The sequence below is a fragment of the Dermacentor variabilis genome, chromosome 11 (assembly GCF_050947875.1).
Source record: "Dermacentor variabilis isolate Ectoservices chromosome 11, ASM5094787v1, whole genome shotgun sequence".
In the NCBI taxonomy this organism is placed as follows: Eukaryota; Metazoa; Arthropoda; class Arachnida; order Ixodida; family Ixodidae; genus Dermacentor; species Dermacentor variabilis.
The window spans coordinates 13,260,241-13,283,487 of record NC_134578.1 but is presented as its reverse complement, the minus strand read 5'-3'; the positions used below and the strand labels follow the sequence as shown (position 1 = coordinate 13,283,487).

At 45.0% G+C, this 23,247-nt stretch overlaps 1 protein-coding gene across 3 annotated transcripts; it reads right to left on the bottom strand.

Annotated features, from left to right (window-relative positions):
- Window positions 1-269: 269 nt before the first annotated feature.
- LOC142564307 (uncharacterized) lies at window positions 270-21,557 on the bottom strand. Of its 3 annotated transcripts, XR_012824541.1 has the most exons (5): window positions 21,181-21,557; window positions 19,108-19,217; window positions 13,014-13,136; window positions 8,026-8,229; window positions 270-4,222 (listed from the first exon to the last, which is right to left on the bottom strand). XR_012824541.1 is itself a non-coding variant. In XM_075675258.1 (4 exons), exons 1-4 carry the CDS (start codon window positions 21,359-21,361, stop codon window positions 4,210-4,212), a joined length of 411 nt encoding a protein of 136 aa, XP_075531373.1. In that variant the 5' UTR covers window positions 21,362-21,555; the 3' UTR covers window positions 270-4,209. The 3 variants fall into 3 exon arrangements, 1 of the variants encoding a protein (XP_075531373.1); XR_012824542.1 differs by lacking the exon at window positions 8,026-8,229 and having other exon boundaries at window positions 21,181-21,553; XM_075675258.1 differs by lacking the exon at window positions 8,026-8,229 and having other exon boundaries at window positions 13,030-13,136; window positions 21,181-21,555.
- Between the last annotated feature and the right edge of the window lie 1,690 nt (window positions 21,558-23,247).

Here is a 23,247-nt window from a genome sequence, read left to right as displayed (position 1 = left end):
TGTAGCTTACATGGGGTTTTGCACAGACGTACATTAATAAAGAATAATATACAAGAATTTGTCTACAAGCTAAGCTGCGATCTGTTGTGAGATGATAATGCACTACTCTGAACAGTGCAAGAAATACATGCCAATCACAAGGTTGGTATGCACTTCAAGCTCCAGAAGGACAACGGAAATAGAGCAAAATTAAAAGTTAAGAGCACGCTACAATTATATTCAAATATTAATTTACACCCTGACCTGCATGACAGGTAAGGATGAACAAATAAAATGCAACAAGCCTTTACTTGCAACTGAAATTTTACGAACAACAGTGGAAATGCAGGTATACTATCAACAAAAGAGCCAAAGTTGGCCTTTCCACACTGACACATGTCAATTACGAAAAAAAGAGAAGTAGAAGAGGAGAAAGAAAGAACACAAAGGAGAGTACAGTTCAACATGCTCCCAGGAACTTCAACTCTCTACATTCTAATACAACCAACAGTCTAACAATGCACGGCCTACAAGCACTTAAACAATTTTCCGTCAATTGACTTTTCAAAGTGTATATTTTGCCTATACTTAATAATTGTGCCATCAGACAAGGGAGAACCATAATCTGCACTTAACCTTGTTCCTATGCCATATTTTTTTTTTTTTTTTCATTCTGTTAGACAGCATACAAGCACCCACTATCTATATTCATTTGTGTTATGCCAGTCTATAACCTTTGAAATGCAAACTTGTTCTTGCAATATTCCAACATACTTCTGGTGGACTTTAAGACTGAGCCGTGAAGCACTCAGTTTCTCATGGCCTCCAAAATCTGAAAGTGCATCACATGCGGAGCACATGTGTGGCCTTGAAGCTTTACAATCTGGATACCAATATGCCAAATTGCTGACCAGTAACTACTTCTGAAGTTCAGTGTATATTTTACTTCACATACCATACAACATAAAAATGCTGGCATTACATGGCTCCCAGCAATTGCCTGCTAGGTAGGCTTCCACGCTGGTGTAAATGAGCACTTCCTTTTTTATATAAGCCACAGTGGCATTTTCAAAATCAACAACTTTTCGGCCATTACTTCCTCATGGCTAGGTAAACAGAATGACAGTCACTGGGAACAGTTTAACAAGCAAAAACATAGCAGTACACAGCATACACTGTGCAGTACAAGCTCCATGCTGGAGCACAAGGTGACAGGAATGTGGAGAAGTCTGATGGAGCAGAGGCAAGGGCATGAAGAACATAGTCATTGTTCATGTGTTGGATTTTTGAAAGCAAAGAGCAAAATCTATTTGAGGCTAATAGCATGGATTTTCACAAGTATTCGTTCTCCAGTGAAATCGGCATGAGAAGAGAGCCCAGTGTCTTGCATCTATAAAACCTGCATTGGCCGACCAGAATCAATATTTCATGTGATGTAGACCAATGTGTTTAAATGAACATGCACAAAATCATGCAGTATAACGTGAGTGCACAACATAATGCGAAAAAATCTTCCATGTGTCCTTACTTACAGTTACCTCATTCTGTGTACTGGCCTGCTGTAATCTTTTTTCTTCTTTATTGATGCTGTCGGAGTTACTCCTTTCCTTTTACTACTACTGTGTCCCTCATCTGTCTGTCTCTCTATCCTCACTGCACTACATTCAGGCGCATTTTGTTCCACCAGTGCTCCCACTTGATTGAACTTGTCTAGCACGCGTTGCAATACAGTATTGTCATGTACATAACAAAGCAGAGAATCTATCTCCTCTATTTGAGCTCCAATTTGTGACTTTGTGTGAGACGTACTCTGTCGGAAGACCTCCACTTTGTGCTCTTTAGTACAACGTTCAAATAGAAGTTCTGTGGGCTGTAGGTCCCGTTCGACCTTGACGCAAGCTTCCATTTCCAATGCCTTGCTAATCGTTTCCTGGGATGCACAATCGGCATTCTTGTGAGCTGTCATATGTAGTTCATTCGGTTCAACCTTGATACAAGCTTCCACTTGTGATGCCTTGCTAATCATTTCCTGCGACGTGCAATTAGAGCCTTCATAGGCTGTCATATGTGGCTCATTCGGCGCAAGCTTGACACAAACTTCCATTTCTGATGCCTTGCTAATCATTTCCTGTGAAGTGCAATTAGAGCCTTCACAGACCATCATATCTGGCTCATTTGGCTCCACCTTGATACAAACATCCATTCCTGATGCTTTGTTAATCGTTTCCCACAATGTGGAATCAGCATCTTCGTGGGCTGCAGCATGCAGATAATTCGGCTCAGTCTTCATACAAACTTCCATTTGCGATGCCTCGCTAATTTTTTCCTGCGACGTGGAATCAACATCTTCATGGGCTGTCATATGTGGCTCATTTGGCTCAACCTCGATAAAAATTTCCATCTGTGATGCCTCGCTAATTATTTCCTCTGACGTAGAATCAGCATATTCACTGGCTGTCATATGTGGCTCATTCTGTTCGACGTCGATACAAACTTCCATTTCTGATGCTTTGGACACTGTTTGCTGTGATGCGCAATCCGCATCTGCATGGGCTGTCGTATGTGGCTCATTCCTGTAAGCGGCTGGCAGGCGTGAGAAGTCCCAACCCTCGTCAAGCAATAACACCGCCGCTAAGTGTCTGCACGGCGATGCGTTTTGTACAAAGTAAGAACAAGTGCAGCTTGGAACATTGATGTTCACTTCATCAAAGCTGCTGCTCTGAGCAGTCGATTGGACAAAAAATGTACCTTCTTCTTTGCCTGGTTTAATTTCTGACCTTCTGTAGTTAGCAGCTCTCGTAAGGTGTTCCATGATTTGTTTCGTCACAGTAGAAGCTTTGCCATGGAGAAACTTGGGTAAAGTGTCGTGGAGGAGAGGGTAGCTAGGAAGAGAGTTCGTGCTGACCTGCAACGCCTGCACTTCACTTTCTGGAGAAAACATCTTGGCAAAAACTCGAACCAGTCCCCGAACCTCATGGCGACTACCACCTTGTGTCAAACAAGCTTGTAGCGTTCCACTTTTAGTGTCCGAATCCTCGTCTGTGTCATCAAAACGAAAAGCATATTTGTGCATTTTTGCCAATATTTCCCTGACCAACAGCCATTTTTGGCATATGAATTCTTGCAGCTTTTTATTTTCCTGCCAATAGGGAGACTGCTCCAATGCTTCAACTGCCAACTTGCGTCCATCCTCATTCTTGCTACATGCCACTTCCTGCAGCATTTTCTTAACTAAGCTTATGTTGCTTGCAATGCTTGCCTCTTCAGATCGCCACCCACTCCATGCTTGTTCTCGGTGGAAATTGCACAAAAGAGGATGGCTCCTTGGAAAACTGGAAGAAAATGCACGGATATCCGCTTGGCTGTGCTTGACTACCCAAAACTTTGTACTGACAGTGTCCGAGTCACTGGCCTTCAACAAATCAAGCATCTCCTCTATGCAGTCGGCCATCTCAAAGTGAATGACAAATGCCCCGACCACGGCGTAAGAGCTTGGTGTCTTGAAACAAATAAGAAAAACTGGCAGGGCATAATTGGTTCTGTCGTACACAGCTTCCATACATACCACTACCTCAAAATATTTGAGCATGAGATTCTTCATGAAATTTGTGTGGGTGCAATGCAGCAGTGCCGTTTTACATTCGCTTGCAACTGTCGCTAAGACATCGCAGTCGAGTTGCACAGCTTGGCGCTCAATGTCACTCTGTGACTCTCTTCTTCTTCTCTGCAACTCCCTCCTCCTTCTCTGCTCATAAGTAAAAAAAAGAGGGCTTGTCATTGGTGATTTCTCATTCAGTTCTTCCACACACCTTGTGATACCCTTTTGCTCAAGGGAACTAAACCCTTCCTTTCGAAGGGCTCTCTGAATGTGATCACTTATACTTCGTTTTGTAGCATAACAATCGTCGGAGCTGATCCTTGGATTCGGCTTATCTGCCACGAGAACTTCTTTAACGTAATATGTCAAGCAGCTCCCGATCCTTCTGGCTGATGTCCGATTGGGCTGTGCCATCTCCGCCTTGTTCTGCAATATGTTCGTGTTCACTGGCTGTTCTTCACAAATAGAATCGCTACCGTGGTGGTGATGGCATGTATGGTCATCCATGGTGATGTAAATGCGACGCTGCCTGAGCACAGGTTTCCCAGCTGCCTCTTTCTTAAGAGCAAGCTTCAGTCGTGATATTGTTGTCGATACAGCAGCTTCACGTCCCCGTCTGGTACTGTATTGGTTTAAATAGGGCACCTGAAAAAGGCAGAATGAGAAATGATTATGATATGAGGCTGCGACACAAACTTCTTGTTTTTGTGAAACTTTACATAACAATCACTTCCTTTAAGCTACGCATAATGCATTGTGGTGACACACAAGCCTGGAAACAAAACCGTGGTCATGCAATTTTCAAACTTTGTTTTCAAGTTATCAGTTAACTAACACTCCAACCTAACACACAGGGAAACACAGAAAAACTCGTCCACTGGACAGCATCATGAAGCTAGTACAAGGAAAACCCGATATTCAAATACTCTAATTCATGCATTTATCTCCCAAACTCTATACTGCAGGCAATTTTTTCTTAAGAGAATACTGACACATCTTATTCTGATTGCAATAATATGGAAGCTTGAATCACACTTGTGGCATTGGCATCATGTCCTGGACGTGTATGTGCAGTCCCTGACACCTGCAGCTTCCTTCAGGTAACGAAAAAACACAGAACTGGCATTCTACATACACCAAATAAAATTGTGGCAGAACCCATCTCACGATGACTGTCGATAGCAATGCGTTGGCAATGAACCAATATAGTGACCCAATGTACTGCCCCCACTAAAATGCGTTATGTAGGAGACATGTACTGCAGCGGGACTCCTTTTTCGCACTTCCCTAATAACACTAGGCACCATCTAGCACCTCTGCAGCAAAGCCTTCATATGGCTTCTGAAATGCACAGTGCGCCGGTGCATGTGAACTCCGAGAAATGTGCCATGCGGCAACATGGCTTCTGTCTCATGTTTCTTTCTGGAGACGCTGCAGCATTTAATGGCACTGCCGAGATGTCCATGCTCGGCCTCCTAGACGAGAAGCATGGCACGCCACTGCCTGCGAACTCTGAGAATGGTTCCCTCGCTTGCTGCACACTCAGTGGCACATGCTCAGCAACCCAAGTTAATGAGAAGGTTATTGAAAAGTGGCACAAACCCAGTGTATTCATGGCGCAGCTCGCTAAAGTATTGGCTTGAAAGAGGTACCAATTGAGTCGGGACTGCAGGCACGAGCGCGCCTCGACGAAGCAGAGAAGTTGAAAGTGAACACCAGCTGCCGCAGTAGCGCACAAATAATTGCATGAGGGGCGAGTGCATCGGCGCAATGCCATGTCACCCTCCCTGTAGCTCACGCAAGCCTTCATTATGCGTGTTCTCCTTGTCCACACAAGCTCTCACCTGCATTACGACTGCACCTCGGTAAGGCCCAATGAAAACGTGCCAAGCGTCTCAATGCACTCTCTTGCCTGCAAGGGTGTTCATAACTCAAAGTACGCTCAGCAGCGTTCAATTAAACACTGGGCCACCCCAAAATTTCAAGTAGGGCCACACTCAAATTTTAAGTTGGCCTACCCCCCCATTTACCGCATTTACTCGATTCTAACGTGTCCTTGATTGTAACGTGCACCCGTTTTTTGCGATAAAAAAAAAGATGTTCTTAATTGTAACGTATACCCATTTGCTGTGACCTAAAAAAAGAAAACTCCTTTACAGTACCGCACACCTTATTCTTTCATATATAAATACAACGTTCTCTCATTGGGAAAAAAATCAAAGATTTACTTCCAATGCACTAAAGTTGCGACTAAAGTCGCAGTTTCACCCGAAAGGCAAAGCATCGACTACGATAGCAAACTAGTAGACAGCTATACGAAAAGTAAGGATAGTAGTCTTATTGGCTGTATAAACTTTTAAACATTTGCTTACTAGCTAAATTAACAAGCATGGTGTCACGAGCACACGAGCAAACATGAACACATCTCACTCAATGACTGCGAAAACTCTATCAAAACGCTGGAGCGAGGAAGTGCAGTAGCAGGCAAGAGGGAATTGACCTTTGTAAGACCTCTCGCTTCAAGGTGAACTAAGCAACGAGAACACAGCACGGCGTGCCTAAATGCGCAGACTCTTGTCTCCGTCGCAGATCGCTTTGAAGATAGGGACTGAGCGCAGTTGCGCCATATGTAGCAGACGCCGGCGTAGAATGCCTCTCCTGTTTGCGGCAGTCCCGCATGCAAGTTTCGGGAACTCCGAGCGCCCACGATGCGGCCCAATTTCCGTCCATCTCAGCACACGTGATCGCTTTCCTTTTAATTGCGGCATCGTGATGAACTCGGCATGTCTTTGCAGTCGGCACTTCCATGCTGATGGAGCAAATGCAGAAAACGGGAAGACGGACGGTGCACTAACCTAAGTCAAAGGAAGCATTGCCTAGGCACCCGTACTGCAGCACATGGAAAAAGCTACGGCAGCTAGACTCGAAGCACGTACGAGGCGGCGATGTTGAGATGCCGATGGCGATATGGTAACACAGATTTAGGGTCATACTCAATTCTAACGCGCACGCAATTTTTGGACCCGTTTTATTGAAAAAAAAGTGAGCGTTAGATTCAAGTAAATACGGTAAGTTGGCCCACCGTGAAATTTCAACTTGGCCTACCCCCAAACATAACATCGCCTACAACCTGATTTCCAGTTGGCCCACTCCCAAATTGTTTTGCCGCTGCTCGCGCGTTCGTCGTCTTCTTCCCCAGCTGGCTGGCTCTATCTTGAAAACAATCGTCTTACGCGAAGGAAGGACAGATAGACAGTTTTCTCGTTGGGTAACCACAGAAATGCTTATGCATTTAAAAATCTCACCTTGAAATGCAATGATCAGTTCCCTATGTTCCACTTTGCAGCAATATAGTTCTGTTATGTAGAGAAGCACATTTTCCGTGCAGTGGAGCATAACGAAAGCAGAAAGGGGCAGTGTTATGGGGCCTAGTATGCGTTTCTCATACACACGAGTATGCACTATCTCCAGTCACAGCATGAACATAGAGATGTCTAATAAGCGTGACCAACATGTCTATTAGAAGAAATGCATTGGTATGGCACTATCCTTAGTTTACACTTCCTCTAGTCATTGAAATTGTCTACATTTAAATATCGGCATCGGTGCATTATTTTACTTTTGTGTTCTTTTACTGGCACGAGCACCGAGTGACTCTCGTTGCTTGCGCAGCACTTCCGGTTCACCTCCTGAGATGGCCGGGATGAAATTCAAATAAGAAAAAAAAAAAATAGAAAAAAAACTCAGTGCCCTTCCAGTTTCTGAAGGACGACCAGCGAAGCTGTGTACGCGGGCCCCTTAATGGCGAACTGCACCTCCATCGTGGGTTGGCCCAGTATTGTACTATTTTCGGGATCAGCCGAGGTATGGGGAGCACTTAACACCTGCTTCACCTTTGCCGCGGGTAGGCCCGGCATTGCATTATTTTTGGGTTCGGCTCACATATGGGGAGTGCTTAATGCCTACGTCACCTCCACCACGGGTCAGCCTAGCATTTCAGTATCTTTGTGATTTTTTCTACACACGGACATAATAGTGGAGAAAGTAGCCCTTAACAGCTTCACCGTAAAAAATATTGCAGTACAAAATTAATGGGTTTCGTTAATTAATGGGTAGATATGCTATCGGAGCATAAATTTAGTTACAAGTTGAGTTACTGAGGTGTCTGGAATAATTAGATATTGATTAGAAATCACTGATTACCGCACACCAAAGCACAGAATTGTAGACATTAGAGACCTGCCATGTGAGCATTACTTTGGCGAAATTCCTGGAAATAGAAAGCTGAAGTAATGATGTCACTAATGACGTCACACACAAGAAGGTGGCATGATATTTAAGTCACTAATTAATGGAAAACAGTTGCCTGGCATAGACTGAACACCTGCCTAGCAGAGTGGATGCGACATCACTCTCCCCTCTCTTGCTTCTCCTCTCCCAGTGCTCACCTGCTCGCTCGCTGGCAACAGCTGCACATGCATACTTGTTACAAGCTCTGATGTCAGCATCGGAGAAGGCGTCTAAGGTGCGCTTCGCACGCTGCTCGCTAGGGGGCTATGCCCCACCAGGTGGCGTGTGCTGCTCTTCCTCCTGGCCCTCCCTCGCTCCTCACCCGCATATCATGCCACGGGAAAGACGTTCGCTCGCTTAACCTAAAGAACACCAATGCCGAGGTGTGAGTGCCACTAAGACACACGTAAGCCAAAGATGAGGGTCACCTACCATTTTTTATTTTTTTACCAACTTCCTACATGCACAAAGTCAGTTGCATCATGCTTTGCTATTCATTAACCTTCTTGTATTTTTGACATTTGGTCAAGGAGGTCTACACTAAATTATGGTCTCATTCTTCCACACAACAAGGCATTAATTTCAATATGCAGTAGTCACTGCATAATAGTTTGCAGCCACTTCTTTGTACAAGAGATATTACATATTTGTTTTGAAAGTATTCATCACAAATCACTCCTTGCCTCGAACTCAAAGTCCACTATTTGCACATGCTTAATGAAAATAAATGCAACTGTAAGCATTGCAATAGTTGTATACTATTTACCGAACCACTTCATGAGAGATTAGCTTCATATAGATTACTACATGTGCACTGTATTTGCGTAATGTTTAATCCGAACTATATTAACAAACAATACTCTATAATTCATCCTGCTGTCTTTCCATGCTTTAACACTGTTTAACCTGTCATTTACGTTCATAACCCTTAGTCCTTTTTCAATAATTTTTTTTTTGGTGCCCTCCATGTCTTGACCAAACGAACAGGCTGCTTGAAATCAGGATTCAATTCCACATGTGCCCAAGCATAATTATGCCAAAAACATTCATTTTGAGCCTTTACAAAAAATTCTAATTAGCCTACAGTGACCAAGAATTAGCAAAGCTTCACGCCAACGACTTTCAGTTTGGTCAATAAATATTTCTAAGAATAGGAATCGGTCACCACATAAATTTAAAGGCCGACTGCAACAAAATTTCACTTGGGATTATAACAATATTCAAGTGCAGAGAAAATCCCCTTGTTATAACTTAAATAACCAGCTTGCACAAAAAAAAAAATGCGGAGAGGTCAAACATCTAAACATTTTAATTAGAGAGAAAGTGCAGTCAAACACACTTATAGTATTAGCAGTTTTAACAATACTCAGATGTAATAATGAGCAGCCCTGGAACTGTTAACTTTCTTGTGTTTTCTATCATAAAATAAGCCGCTAATTAGTACAACATTTCCATGTCGCATTACTGGCTGCAACAATTAAATCTGGCTACTGGGTGTCAACACTAAAAAGAAACGTGAAGTCAAAGGAAAAAAAATGCAGTTGATTCAACGAGCTGGAATCTATATACAGTTAAGCTTTATGCGAGTGCACAAAGAGTCAAAGCATGCGTTTGTGTTCAGTGAATGTCTGCACAAAGTGACACGGAAGGCCTTATTCTGGCATTGTAGAAAGACCAATGCAATGCCGCCACCACTTCGATGGATGTATGCAGGCAAGCTTTTGGGTTCTTTTTTTCTTTCCCCCAACATGGCCAGCAGCATCGCCCCTGCCGTGGATGCAAGCACCATCTGGTAGGGGTGGAAGGAACTCAGAGGCACACGTCCTCCCTCCAATGTGATCAGTTGACCTATTCAGCTAGTGAACAGCCATGTCGCAGCACCCATGGCGACGAAAACCAGACGAGTTTCACAAAGAAAAGCTTCGCTTTTAAAAAAAGCAGCAGAACTCATCGCACGATGACTCAACGGCAATGCGTTGGCATTGAATCAGTATAGTGACAACATGAATTCCACTGTTGAAATCGAGTTATGTACGAGGTGTGTAGTTCAATTTCACCCGACCCTAAGAGCACCTGGCGCCATCTAGTGTGGCCACAAGGCCTGTGCGTGGCTTCTGAAATGCATGACACACTGGTGTGCTTGTGAACATTGAGAAACATGCCACGTGGCAACCGGGCTCCTCTCTTGCAACTTGTGGACACACTGCACCATCTAGTGGCACTGTCTAGAAGAGTGCACGTGCCCTCCAAGACGAGAAGCATGGCACACCACTGCCTGCGAATGCCAAGAATTGTTCCCTCGCCTGCCACACACTTAGGCACATACTCGGTGACCCAACTTGGCAACAGGTTTATTGAAAAGACACACACACCAGGTGCATTCATGGCGCAGCTCACTAAAGTGTTGCCGTGAAAGGTGTTCATTGAAAGCAGCACACACCCACTGCATTTGTGGCGCAGCCTGCTAATGTGTCGAGTTGTTGTCCTTGAGGAACCCTTCTGATGTGGACTCGATTCTGCTCAACATTGAAAAAACTTAAGGGATCTTCTTGTTACTGTAGATTGGCACATTCCCAGTGGCCCATACCTAGTTATCCAAGTTGGTGTCAAAGATGTTCATTAAAAAGCAGCATACACGTACTGGCATGCACCCAGTGACCCAAGCTGTCATCAAGGGGGTTCACTGATGACCCCGAGGAACCAAGTGGCCCATACCCAGTGCTCCAAGTTGGCATCAAAGAGCTTTTTTGAACAGCAGTGCCTACCCATTCCATCTACCGTCACATACATTGGCATGAAAGGGGTTCATTGAAGAGCAGCGCGTGTGCACACGTTGGCACATACTCAGTGACCCAAGTGGGTCAAATGGCTGGTTTCGAACCCTGTTATTTCAGCACAGCAGCCCGATGCACTAGCCATTCGACCGTTGACTACCCAGTGACCCAGGCAGGCGGGAGAACAGTTATATCATCATCATCATCATCATCATCATCATCATCCTGGCTACGCCCACTGCAGGGCAAAGGCCTCTCCCATACTTCTCCAACTACTTCGGTCATGTGCTAATTGTGACCATGTTGTCTCTGCAAACTTCTTAATCTCATCCGTCTACCATCTGTCACCCCCTGCTATGCTTCCATTCTACTGGAATCCAGGCCGTAACCCTTAATGACCATTGGTTATCTTCCCTCCTCCTTACATGTCCTGCCCATCCCCATTCCTTTTTCTTTATTTTAACTAAGATGTCATTAACTCGCGTTTGTTCCCTCACCCAATCACCTCTCTTCTTATCCCTTAACGTTACAGCCATCATTCTTCTTTCCATAGCTCGTTGCGTCGTCCTCAATTTCAGTAGAACTCTTTTCGTAAGCCTCCAGGTTTCTGCCCGTATGTGAGTACTGGTAAGACACAGCTGGTTATACACTTTTCTCTTGAGGGATAATGGCAACCTGCTGTTCATGATCCGAGAATGCCTGCCAAACGCACCCCGGCCCATTCTTATTTCAGTCTCATGATCCGGATCCGCAGTCACTACCTGCCATAAGTAGATGTATTCGCTTACCACTTCCAGTGCTTTGTTACCTATCGTAAACTGCTGTTATCTTCCAAGACTGTTAAACATTAGTTTTCGGCAGATTAATTTTTAGACCCACCCTTCTGCTTTGCCTGTCCAGGTCAGTGAGCATGCATTGAAATTGGTCCCGAGTTACTAAGCAAGGAAATATCATCAGCGAATTGCAAGCTACTAAGGTATTCTACATTAAGTCTTATTCCCAATTCTTCCCAATCCACGTCTCTGAATACCTCCTGTAAACACGCTGTGAATAGCACAGGAGAGATCGTGTCTCCCTGCCTGACTCCCTTCGTTATTGGAATTTTGTTGCTTTCTTTGTGGAGGACTACGGTGGCTGTGGAGCCGCTATAGATATCTTTCAGTATTTTTACATATGGCTCGTCTACACCCCGATTCCGTAATGCCTGCATGACGGCTGAGGTTTCGACTGAATCAAACGCTTTCTTGTAATCAATGAAAGCTATATATAAGGGTTGGTTATATTCCGCACGTTTCTCTATCACCCGATTGATAGTGTGAATATGGTCTATGGTTGAGTAGCCTTTACAAAATCCTGCCTAGTCCTTTGGTTTTCTGAAGTCTAAGGTGTTCCTGAATGTTCCTGAATGCCTAAGGCGTTCCTATGTATGTTTATATAGAAACATACATATATAAATATATGGACAAGTAGCTCCCGTAATGTTCATGAAGTATTACAAGAACGCTAATGCATTAAAAGAAATGCGAGCCATCGCATCTGCCTGTGTGCCACACACCTTTGGCTGACCCACCTACCGCGCACCCTGCACAGCACGCCTTCATCGCATCACCCTATGCATTGCTGGCCTCGCGCACACCTCTCCCTTCTACCTCTCCGATACAGGTCTACTGCACTGATGTACGAGGGCTAGAAGGGAGACACAAGGTTGGCAATGCATAAGGGGATGTGACGAAGGCATGCCGTGTCGGATGCAATCTTGGAAGAGGTGAAGAGGGAAGAGGTGGTGGCCTAATTTTCGTATTAACAGCCTTTGAAATAGCACCTAAGCAGATTTTATGTGCAGCTGTTGGTTAACAAGTTGTTAGATAGTTGCACCTGTTGATTGGCAAAGTTTTCCTGGCGTACTTAGTCGCACTTCTAATGTAAAATTTTGCATGAAGTGAGGCATATCTAAACTATCTGTGTTATGGGATTGTGATGAGATGCCTCTATATCTACATAACCTGTTACGGGTTTTTGACGCACAACTTAGTACTCACCAAGCATTCACACATGGCAGTAGCCAAGGGCGTGTGGTTGGAAGCGCTGACATAAAAATGCCAGAACCACGACCACACTATGCGGAAGGCGGCAGCAAGACATAAGCTCGTACGGCCGCACCCAACACCGTTTTATCTACCCATCATCCTAGTCCCTGGTTCCCTTAAGCCCCATTTACACCACTGACAATTTGAAATGGTGCCCAGGAGGTGCTAGTAACTGAGTATAATCTAAAACCAGGCTTCTTTAATGCAGTCCAACATTTCATTGCAGTTGGCTTTTAAATAGGAACCTGTTTTCATATATATCAGAATATTAGTGCTGTTTCCTACCCGGAATTCTGGGTACCTCTCAATTTGTTTGACGAACATCATTGCAGGGCAGAGGCCCTTCCTTACGCCTGGGGACTCGGGGTCTTCAGTCAAGGTGGCTGCCAACTCGCTTGTTTCTTCTCCCTGTGTATGAACAGAGTTGACATGCATTATCACTATGCCAGGAAATGAGGCCGATCACCAAAGCTATGGCACAGTAAGCCCTTGCTACAACAAAAAGCATTTGAGCCTAAATACTGCTAAATTCAAAGTTTCACAGGGTCACGATTGTAGTGAATGCATTTTAGATCCATTTATTCGAAGTGCAGTAGTGTCAGACCACTCTATACGAACTGCAAAGTGGAAAATCTGTACGGGAGGACACGACATAGCAAGCATAGTGACCCTGTGTGTTTATTTGTTTCAAACAGGAGAGGGAAACAGTGCTGTGAAGATCACTCATACACTTGGCAACAATTCCCTGCGTCTAACTTCATTGCAATCTGATAGCCAACAGGCGAGGCAGCTGCTTAGAGATGTCGGCAGAATTTCTGCTATGTTATCTCCACAACAAAGCACATGCGTGTTTTGGGATATGTTTTACACTATAGGAGAGCACCTCATCTGACAAGCTCTTATCTTACTATGGCTCATTTAGAGCCTTTCTACTTTAAACAAAATGTCACCCAAACACTTTCTGAAGACTTCATCACAACGACGGTTTACTGAGAGTTGTTTGTTTTGCTCTTATGGTTTGTTGCACTGGCCTTGCAGTGCTAACATAAACACAACCACATTAAGCAAGACACCTAACAGAACCATGGAAAGATCAAGAGACAGAGAATTAGGCTAATTAAGGCTTGTGCAAGGCTCTCAGTGCCTTAATCAGGTCTTCGTAGGCTCGCAGGACAGTAATATGCCTTTTCACACTGTGGTCAAGGGTGGCCAACCCTTTGGGTTATGGCAACAACTGTTGCTGCTCTGATAATAAGTCCCCTTGTCAGAACGTGGGTTTCAAGTTGAGGCTTCATTTGTCTGGGCAGCATATAATATTTTTTATTGTTATTCATAGAATTCCTGCATCATTAGTGCAGGGGGAGGGGGTGCATATACAAAGTCAACATAGATTAGATACATAGATCGACAATCAAAATACAGAACACAATTTCTAATTGTGTAATCAATACAGGATCGATACAAAATACAAATGCAATATTAAATGGTACAACCAATACAAAGTAAAAGAACATATGAAATAGACCATTATAACTTACAATAATGAAGAGAAGGCACTATTTTCAGCTATATTTACTACGGCTTCAGGGAGTTGATTTCATTCTATTACTTCAAGCCTCTATCTTCCTATGAATCTCTGCTGTGTATACATAGTGGGTGCTGGGTGTTTTGGCAAAGTGCAACAAAGCCAATTCCTGTCTAAGTAACACATCAGCAGGCTTTAAATTCAAATGCTTCTTAATGAGGATATGCAGTAGATCATTTTACAAATACTATATTCCAAAACTGGAAAAAAAACTAGCATAAAAAGTGTAAATTATTATTTTAATCAGAATAATTGTGGTTCCTTGCAAAACATGCCCTTCTCGCTGCTGTCATGGCCTTCTCATTGCTGTCACTGTACCTTGAAGAGACCAAGTAATCAAAGTATACTATATTTACTCGCATAATGATCGCACCCCTGAATTTTCCTATCAAAATCTTTTTTTTTCTTTCCCTCGTAATGATCACACCCCGAACTTGCCGCAGCGATATTTTGTTTGCCAAGTCTAGCTGATGATGATCGTGCTTACCATCTGTCGAATGCTGCGCAAACGACACTTCAAAGCTTACCGAGCAGACTGCATGCACCAAACAGATTCTTAAGCAAATGCCCATTTCATTCCCTTCATCACTTTCTGCACTTCAAGAATAAAAAAAAAAGATCTACAACCAAACTTGCCTAGGCTTTATTATTTGTTGGCTCTATAATGGTCGCCAATTTAACAATCTTATTCATTACTGATACTGAAGAAGCTGTTTCAATGCACGTAATGTACTCATGAGAAAAAAAAAATCACGTTCAGCTTGCTCCGTCACTCGCCATTTTTGTTTTTATGTCCCTTACTGTTACAGTGGCAGCCGCCTGTTGGTTGACGTGTTGTCAACCCACAGCAAATGCGTTCCAACACGCTTCCATGTACACTGTGTTTTTGCCATTTTTCAAGGCGGCCGTGTGCATTGTGATTGTTTGTCTGTGTTGGTGCCGTTTCACCATGGGACGGTATGCGAGTTTTACGGCCGCATTTAAGCTTAAGGCTGCTCACAACGCACTGGAGCATGGCAACCGTGCTGCCGAAGGGCATTTCAGTGTCAATGAAATCCAAATACAGTACTGGAAGAAACAGCGTGAGCAGCTGATGGCTACTGACAGGACGCGCCAGGCTTTCTGCGAGCCCAAAACGGCCAAGTTCTCTCGCGTTGAGGAGGCGGTCCTTGAATGTGTGAAGGACCTGAGCAAAGCTGGTTGTGCAATATCATTGGAAATGATACAGATACAGGTGTGTGCATTAAGCAGGAAGCTGGGAATCATCGCAAAGGACTTCCGCACTAGCTCCGGTTGGACAACTCACTTCATGCGACGAAATGAACTGTCGCTGAGGTGGCAGATGTCGTTGTGCCAGCAGCTCCCATCCACATCTGAAGAAAAGGTGGTAGACTTTCATCACTTCGTCACGAGGATCCGCGAGAGGAATGGCTTCCTCTTGTCGCAAATAGGGAACGCCAACCAAACTCCATTGACTTTCGACATGCCCCGAAACGCAACAGTCAACCAGATGGGTGCTCAGATTGTTCTCATGAAGACACCTGGTGCTGAGAAGCTGCGATGCACCGTAATGCTTGCAGTGATAGCAGACGGGTGGAGGCTTCCACCGTACGTCATACTGAAACAGAAGACTATTCCGAAGAGAAACTTCCCCCTGGCATCCACATCCTGACTCAAGTAAAAGGGTGCATGACAGCAGAGTTCATAGTCGATTAGATTAAGAATGTTTGGGGACGAAGACCAGGAGCACTTCCGCTTCCCTCGCTTCTTGTGTTGGAGAGTTTCCGAGGCCATGTAGTGGATAGCGTTCGAGCTGAGTTTAAGGAGCTATGCACGGACATTGCAGTCATCCCTGGGGTTCTGACGCTGCTGCTACAGCCTCTTGATGTGCCACTGAACAAACCGTTCAAGGACAATGTTTGAAGACTGTACGCAGAGTGGATGGCAGCAGGTGAACAAGATTTGACGCCGAGCGGCAAACAAGAAAATGTCGGAAAACAAGAGACGTGAGCAACACTGACAGTCAATAAACTCTGTTGCGCCATCTGTCATAGAAAAAACAAAGCATACCACAAAAGTTAAACTAACTTCCAAGTAGATGGCGCAACCAGTCTACAGATTATTCAAGCTCTTGAAGTATCTCGGGCAAGGCACTTCAAGGGTTAATGAGGCCATATTAAGTATTGTGCACACCATAAAATGCTGCTTCTATTAGCATGCTATTATGCATTTTTCAGAACACCTTTCAATAAGAAAGAAAGGTATAGATGTGCATGAAGTTCTATGCTGAATGGTTCTAACTGTGACCCTTGAGCTAAGCGCACCCAGAAAGCCCTGAGGAAGAGATTTGTGGGCTCATTATCATAGGTAATCAGTAACTTAGCAATGTTCCATACTGCACTGAGGGACTGCCTTTCTCAGATGCAAAAATTTCAAACTTCGGGTCATTTTTCAACACGTCTAGGAAAACTCATAGCAACTCCAGGAACAAATCTAGTAACAATGTTTAGCATTTTATTTATGAGAAAAGGGCGCACAACTTCTTGCACAGTTGCCCTTTTTCGGGTCACACTGTGACCACACCAGCTTTTCACCTTCTGCTGTTGGCATGAACACTGTGTGCACTAACAACGCGTTGGCGGGCTAGTTGGTGCGAATCCATGAATGCTTTGTTTAGCGCAAAACAACACACACAAGAAAGACAGGACAAGGCGCTTGTCCGCCTTGTCCTGTCGTCTTTCTTGTGTGTGTTGTTTTGCGCTAAGCAAAGTATTCGTGTGCACTAACACTAGCGTTCTTGCTAAGAAGCTGTTTGCAAACCACATCGTGGTGCGCACAGTGGTCTGATCAGAATGAACAGTAAACTTAAAACCACAAATGCATCTGGTTTTCCTTTATTCTCCTCTTGTGCACTGTTGAGGTATATGATGCCTGCCACACCAGCTACGGTACAGCGAACTAGAAAGGGGCAGGGCAGCGTAAAGTCCCTTTAACTCTATGCCAGCGTGTCTACCAACACTGCCTTATCTGCGTGAACATCCATTTGGTGTAACCAAATTCCAGTGTACATTCATGGGCAATGGACCTTTCTCCAGTAAGCGACCCCTCTAGCAGCACCACTTCAGCTCAATTTGACGGGCAAGACGCATGCGCTCCCGCCACTTCTCGGCTCCACGCAGCGGTAGCGTTTGACCAAGTCTCTTGCGACGTCCCTGCGTTTTTATTATTATTTTTTTCACTTATTTTGTTGAAGTAGATTCTTATCCTACCTATTTTATAGCATGTGTATTTGCTCATGTGTAGCAATAACACCTTTTCCATTTACTGATGTCAAGGCAACATGCTTAATGTGACGGGCAGGAAAGCATTCAGCAGATATTTTAGAGATACGCCAGTATTTGTTCTTGGAACAGCTTCGCCAGTACTTTGATCCAACTACTGAAGTACATGTGACTGTCAAATGCATCCCCGGCTGGAACTTTCTTCAGGATAAACTTGTACGTTGATTGGAGTGACTCGACACAAATGAGGCAGTTAACACATGCATGTACATGCTTGCCCTCAATGAAGAGCAGGCACTGCAAACAGCTCATCATGATGAACAACCTGCAAAAGTTCTGCACTGCAAGGTAAGTGTTGTTTCTCTCCCGGGATGTCACGTATGGCATGGAACGTTGGTTAAGGGAGTAAAGCTTCATTCACCTGTAAGAAGAAAGGGGGGGGGGGGTCTTCGAGCTCCGTATAATCCACCGTCGCAAGTATGTTGCTTTGGTCTCGTGCAATGTATTCCAATGGACTGTGTGGCAACATTCTTGTTTTTCTGTTTGGCAACACATAACCATACAGCTGTTTTTGTAATGGATGTGGTAACACATTCGTCAGCCAATAGTAACAACCCTGCTATACACATACCACAAGAATAAAACTGCGCAAAGACTGTGGAATCAGTCGTAGGGTGGCAAGTGTGCCTTGAATGTTTACATTGCCAGTGCCGTGCCGTTACCAGAACACAGGCATGTACTCGGCAAGAATCGCATGATGGCTCACTAGTAACACAGCACAATTTTTTCGAACTTGACAGTGCACACCCCGCCGCAACAATGGCCAACATTCCATGCCAGCCTGTGCAATTGACATCACAGCAGGTGTCCGTCATGAGGCCCGTCCAAACGCTGAGCTGATCGCTCGAGCATTAGTTCGAGGTGTTTCCATCAAGAAAACTGCTTGTAGACTTCCCCAAGAAATGGCCAAGTGTTTTGTTAACCAATATTATCGCTCAGAACATGTGGGAAATTACTGCTCAGTTCCTGAGAAAATTGCCGTGGATTATGCACTCATTTCACATATGTGCCCTGCGATAATTAATGGCAGCCCAGCTTGGCTGCAGCTGGGACTGAGGGTAGGCGCATGCGTACAGCTGAATTTGAAAAACATCTATTGAAACAAGAACCGTAAGAGCTAAGTAGAATGCATTTTTTTCATTTATGCTTTTGTCAACACATGTAATATCAGCATGATATAAGCGAGGCCTATACCAAGTTCGCCAAGTGGACAAGCAGTGGTGCGAGAGCACATTCTCAAGTGATCATTTGTGAAAGGTGTCCAACTTTAAAGCTCGTGTTTCATTCGTCCATGGCTATACCACTGATATAACATTAGCAAAATAGCTGACATGTTTCAAAAACTTAGTGGCAATGTTTTGTGCTGCTATGGATGCGTTTTAAACATATTAGTAGTTGGCCAATGCAACATGTCTGCAATATATTGCAACTGCTCGCAACTTCTTTGCCTTACCTCGCTGCACTTTTGAAAAATGCAGCCTCTCTTCTTACTCTCCACAACCTTGAACGGCACATCTTCCTTTATGGAGACACCACCACGCTGAGTGCACAGCAGGAGCCTCCCTGTATTGACAGACAACTTGGCTAAATTTCATTCAATGTTTTTTATTTATGCATCAGAAAATGCATACCTACAAACTCTAAATTTTGTAAAATTTTACAGACATTACACCAAAGGGTAGAACAGAACAGATCTTTTTTTTAAGAGCATACTCTGAACACACAACTTTTCAAGGATACACACATGCTTTAATAAAGACAAATCACATTTAAACACAGCACACAAGCAGCAACAAATTTGACCGAGGCAAATACTAGCAAGCAACAAATTATTTTTGGAGTAGAGTGACTTTTTCAGTGGCTTTGACATTGCCAGTTCTGCCTGCTTTGAAGACTTGTCCAAATGAACTTGCTCAAGGGAAGTACTGCTCTTGCATGCTTTCACCATCACAAGACACCCAATATTAAGGGTACAGCTAGCAAAACATTTTTGTTAACAGTATCGACGTTTACACAGAGCAAAAGATGAGGACTGAAGGAAGAACACAACACAGGCGCCTGTGTTGTGTTCTTCCTTCAGTCCTCATCTTTTGCACTGTGCAAACATGTCGATATTGAATCACCAACTCGCCCAAGCTTCCACCTTATCAAGTTTATAAACTGAACTTAGTTTTTGTGAAATGTGTCCCAACATTTGCAAAATCGCAAATCTAGCTCAAAGGTGTAAACTTTAAGAAAAATTTCGAAAGGTTTGCAGGCATACAAATGTACCCGGGAACTGTTCAGTGCTACAAGGACGAAGATGCATGACGCAACAACATGCAACGCTAACTTCCAGCCCTTCATTTCGAAGAGATCTACTGTTGGTTGGTTGGCTTGTCATTTGCCAAAAGGAGTGCTGTTGCACCCCTATATTGAATTAAAGCATTGTCAAATAAGCAATTTTAGAGGACAACAAACATAAAATGTTACTGACATGGTAAACATGCGTACGAAGCTTGGCAAAGGAGTGCGAGCACTGCTTTCCTCTTGTTATCTGATAAGCGCAGCCGGACTTCCTTGAATTAACATACTTGTGTGCCACCTAAGAAATGACGTCATGATTTATCACTATACGCGCGTGTGTTCTGTGTAGAGTTTCTCACTACATTACCTAGAGTTTCTCACTACATTACCTAGAGGGAAATCTGGCACTGCTTCGCTGTGGTATGCATGGGAATGCCGGTATATTGTGGATTCGGATTAGCATCGTTCTTGTAGAGACAGGACACCATGAAGACGCGCTTGGCAAGTACCGTTCCGTCTGTCACAATGATTCACTTTCTACTAAAACAGCATGTGAAAAGCTGTTTTAGCTTTATTATTACGCAAAAACATGTTTTGTTTAACTATGAGAACTTGTTATTGTGTGTACGACTACATGTTAGGTAAAAAGTATCAGCGGGCCGCTAAAGTTGGAGGACAGACGACAAGGTTCGCGCTCGCTTTGAAACAGTTGGTCGTCTGTTCTTGCTTTTCTTCGCTTGGTCATGCATCGTGGGTGAGTAAAGATGTAATATGCGTGAATGGAAACATTTTATGAAGATTTTACTTTGAGAACGCGTTATTTGCGTAGCCATATCCACGTTTTAGACGAAGCCTCTTACAACACCAGCCAACACGAGCCTCGCAGACACATATACCGTCATTCCCATGACGGCACGGTGCCCCATTAAGAAACTCCCATAGACGGTGGCGCCAGATTACCCTCTAGGTGTTATAGTGAGAAACTGTATGTGTGCAAAAACTCGCAGGATCCCTCGAAATAAACAGTGGGGAATCAGCACTGCCAAGCTTCCCAAGAAATACCACGCAACTAGTCGAAACATCTTGGTCGGAAAACATTCTTACCGACAGTGATGCACTAATACGCACGCGCTGAGTAGACTCACATGCACACGATCGCAGATCCGCGAGTGCGCGTTTGCAACAGGGGCGGGAGCACACGCACAAAAGACCCAATAACAATATACGATACATCACAAACCTTTTACACTGAGCGAGGGCCTCGTTCTCAAGGTTTTGAATGAGATGCCGAAGGCGGCTAGAGCAGACACGAATTCGTCGTACTTCTCTTGCGATTCTACGTAGCCAGTCCAAGTGTTTCCCCACTTTTGCGGGCGTTGGAGGTGCTTAAAAACGATGTAAGCTTCGGACCCCTTCGACATGGCAACTTCCGCGCCAGGCCCAGTCCAGGTGACACACAACGATAAACGTGAAGATCAACACAAGGGGGTGGTTCTCCAGCGCAGTGGCTTCCAGACCGCGGCCATAGTCTGCTCGCTGCCATACGCATGCGCCGGCACAGCATATAGAGAAAGCAACGCCTCATATGAGAAAGACGTTCAACAAGAGCGGACACTCCCATAGAGGCCAGTGGTCGAATTGACTGTAGCGCACCAAACGGATGGGTTTAATAACTTCTTCCGGTTTCGGGTTTGGACGCGCGCGTTTTGAACGCCAGCTGGGCCACCCCTATAAGCAACCCCATGCCGAGAAAAGCACAGTTGCAGCAGCATGCGAAACAAAGCACCTCCATCGACATGCGACGGTGCTTGCAACAAGCGGTGAATTTTGGGACGAATATAAACACGAGAGTGGGTCTTGCAACTGGAGCCACATGTCGACTTAAGCGGCGAAACCACAAGCAGGTACAGAAAGTGACAGTGGGATCCCTAAACCTACACAGTGGCCGCCGGCTCTCGAAATGGGTAGAGCTGTACAAAGTGTTGCTTGAAGAGGACATGACGCTTTTTGGTGTTGCGGAGACACACCTGCGAGACCTGGAGCAACCCCCAGTTCACACTCGATGGCACTGGACTGGGTGTAACCGTGACAGTGCGTCCCGGAAAGGTGGTGGGGTGGGTTTCCTGTGGCGAGATGACAGCACATGGACGCCTATGCCGGACTCATGCACAGATCATATATGGGTGTCTGGACGTATACATGATGTTCAAGTGATGGTGGGCGTAGTCTACCTAGGGGTATCCCCTGCCCAACATTCCGAGAATTCTGCCATTATGCGCTGCACTGCATAGGGTGTTGCAAGATGGGGTCTCAACAAACAAGTGCTGCTACTGAGTGATTTTAACGACCACATACAGGACCTGGATGGATATGAAGACCACAATGGAACACCCATCAAAACTCTGACACAATCCCTGCATCTTGACATAGCGAACATGAGGGAAGACTGCACTGTTTCTTTCACCTGGTGTGCACGTGGAAGCCTCACTTGCATTGACTACGCACTGCTCTCTGACGACCTGAGTGGTGTTGCGTTTCGCCTGCGACACGTGGTTTTGCCGGCGCGACGGCGGCGGGGCGGCGGACATTTTGGCCCGATCGTCGTCACCGCAACACTCATCGCCAGGTGTTTCCAGGCGCGTCTGCGGCGATGCGACCGCCTAGGGATTTCGTTCCAGTCATTGTGCCCGAAACAGGCGATGCCAAAGCAGGGATCTCATTCCAGTTATTGGGCCCGAAACAGGCGATGCCAAAGCAGAGACCATCTTCTCGTTACAGTCATTGTGTCCGACCGGCAGCGCCACGACAGTGTGCTGCGCAGCGCCACGACAGTGTGCTGCGCAGCGCCACGACCAGGTGCTACGAGATCGTGCGCAGCGCCACGACATGGTGCTACGGCATCGCTACGACAGTGTGCGTCACCATTAGCCCATTGTACATTCACGTGCTCGTCTTTTGAGGGGTTCCTTCTTGCCCTCAACTGCGAGAGTATAAAAACAGCTGCCCCCGGACGCCAGAAGAGGGCTCCGATTTCTTCCGTTGAGTGAAGTGCTCTCCCGTCTCTCTACTTCGGTCAAACCTGACCGCCAACTCTTTGCGATGTTAAAATAAACAAGTTGTTTCGTTGTTACCTGTCGACTCATGCTTTGCCGGGACCTTCGGATGCTTGCAGTTGTACCCCAGGCCGCCAGGCCAACGCTACCCTTGGGGCTTGCGACCCAGGTACAACCACGGGCGTCAGCGCCGAGTTCCCAACAGATCGTACCAGCAGTCGGATCCGAAATATCTGGTTGCCAGCGGTGAGATC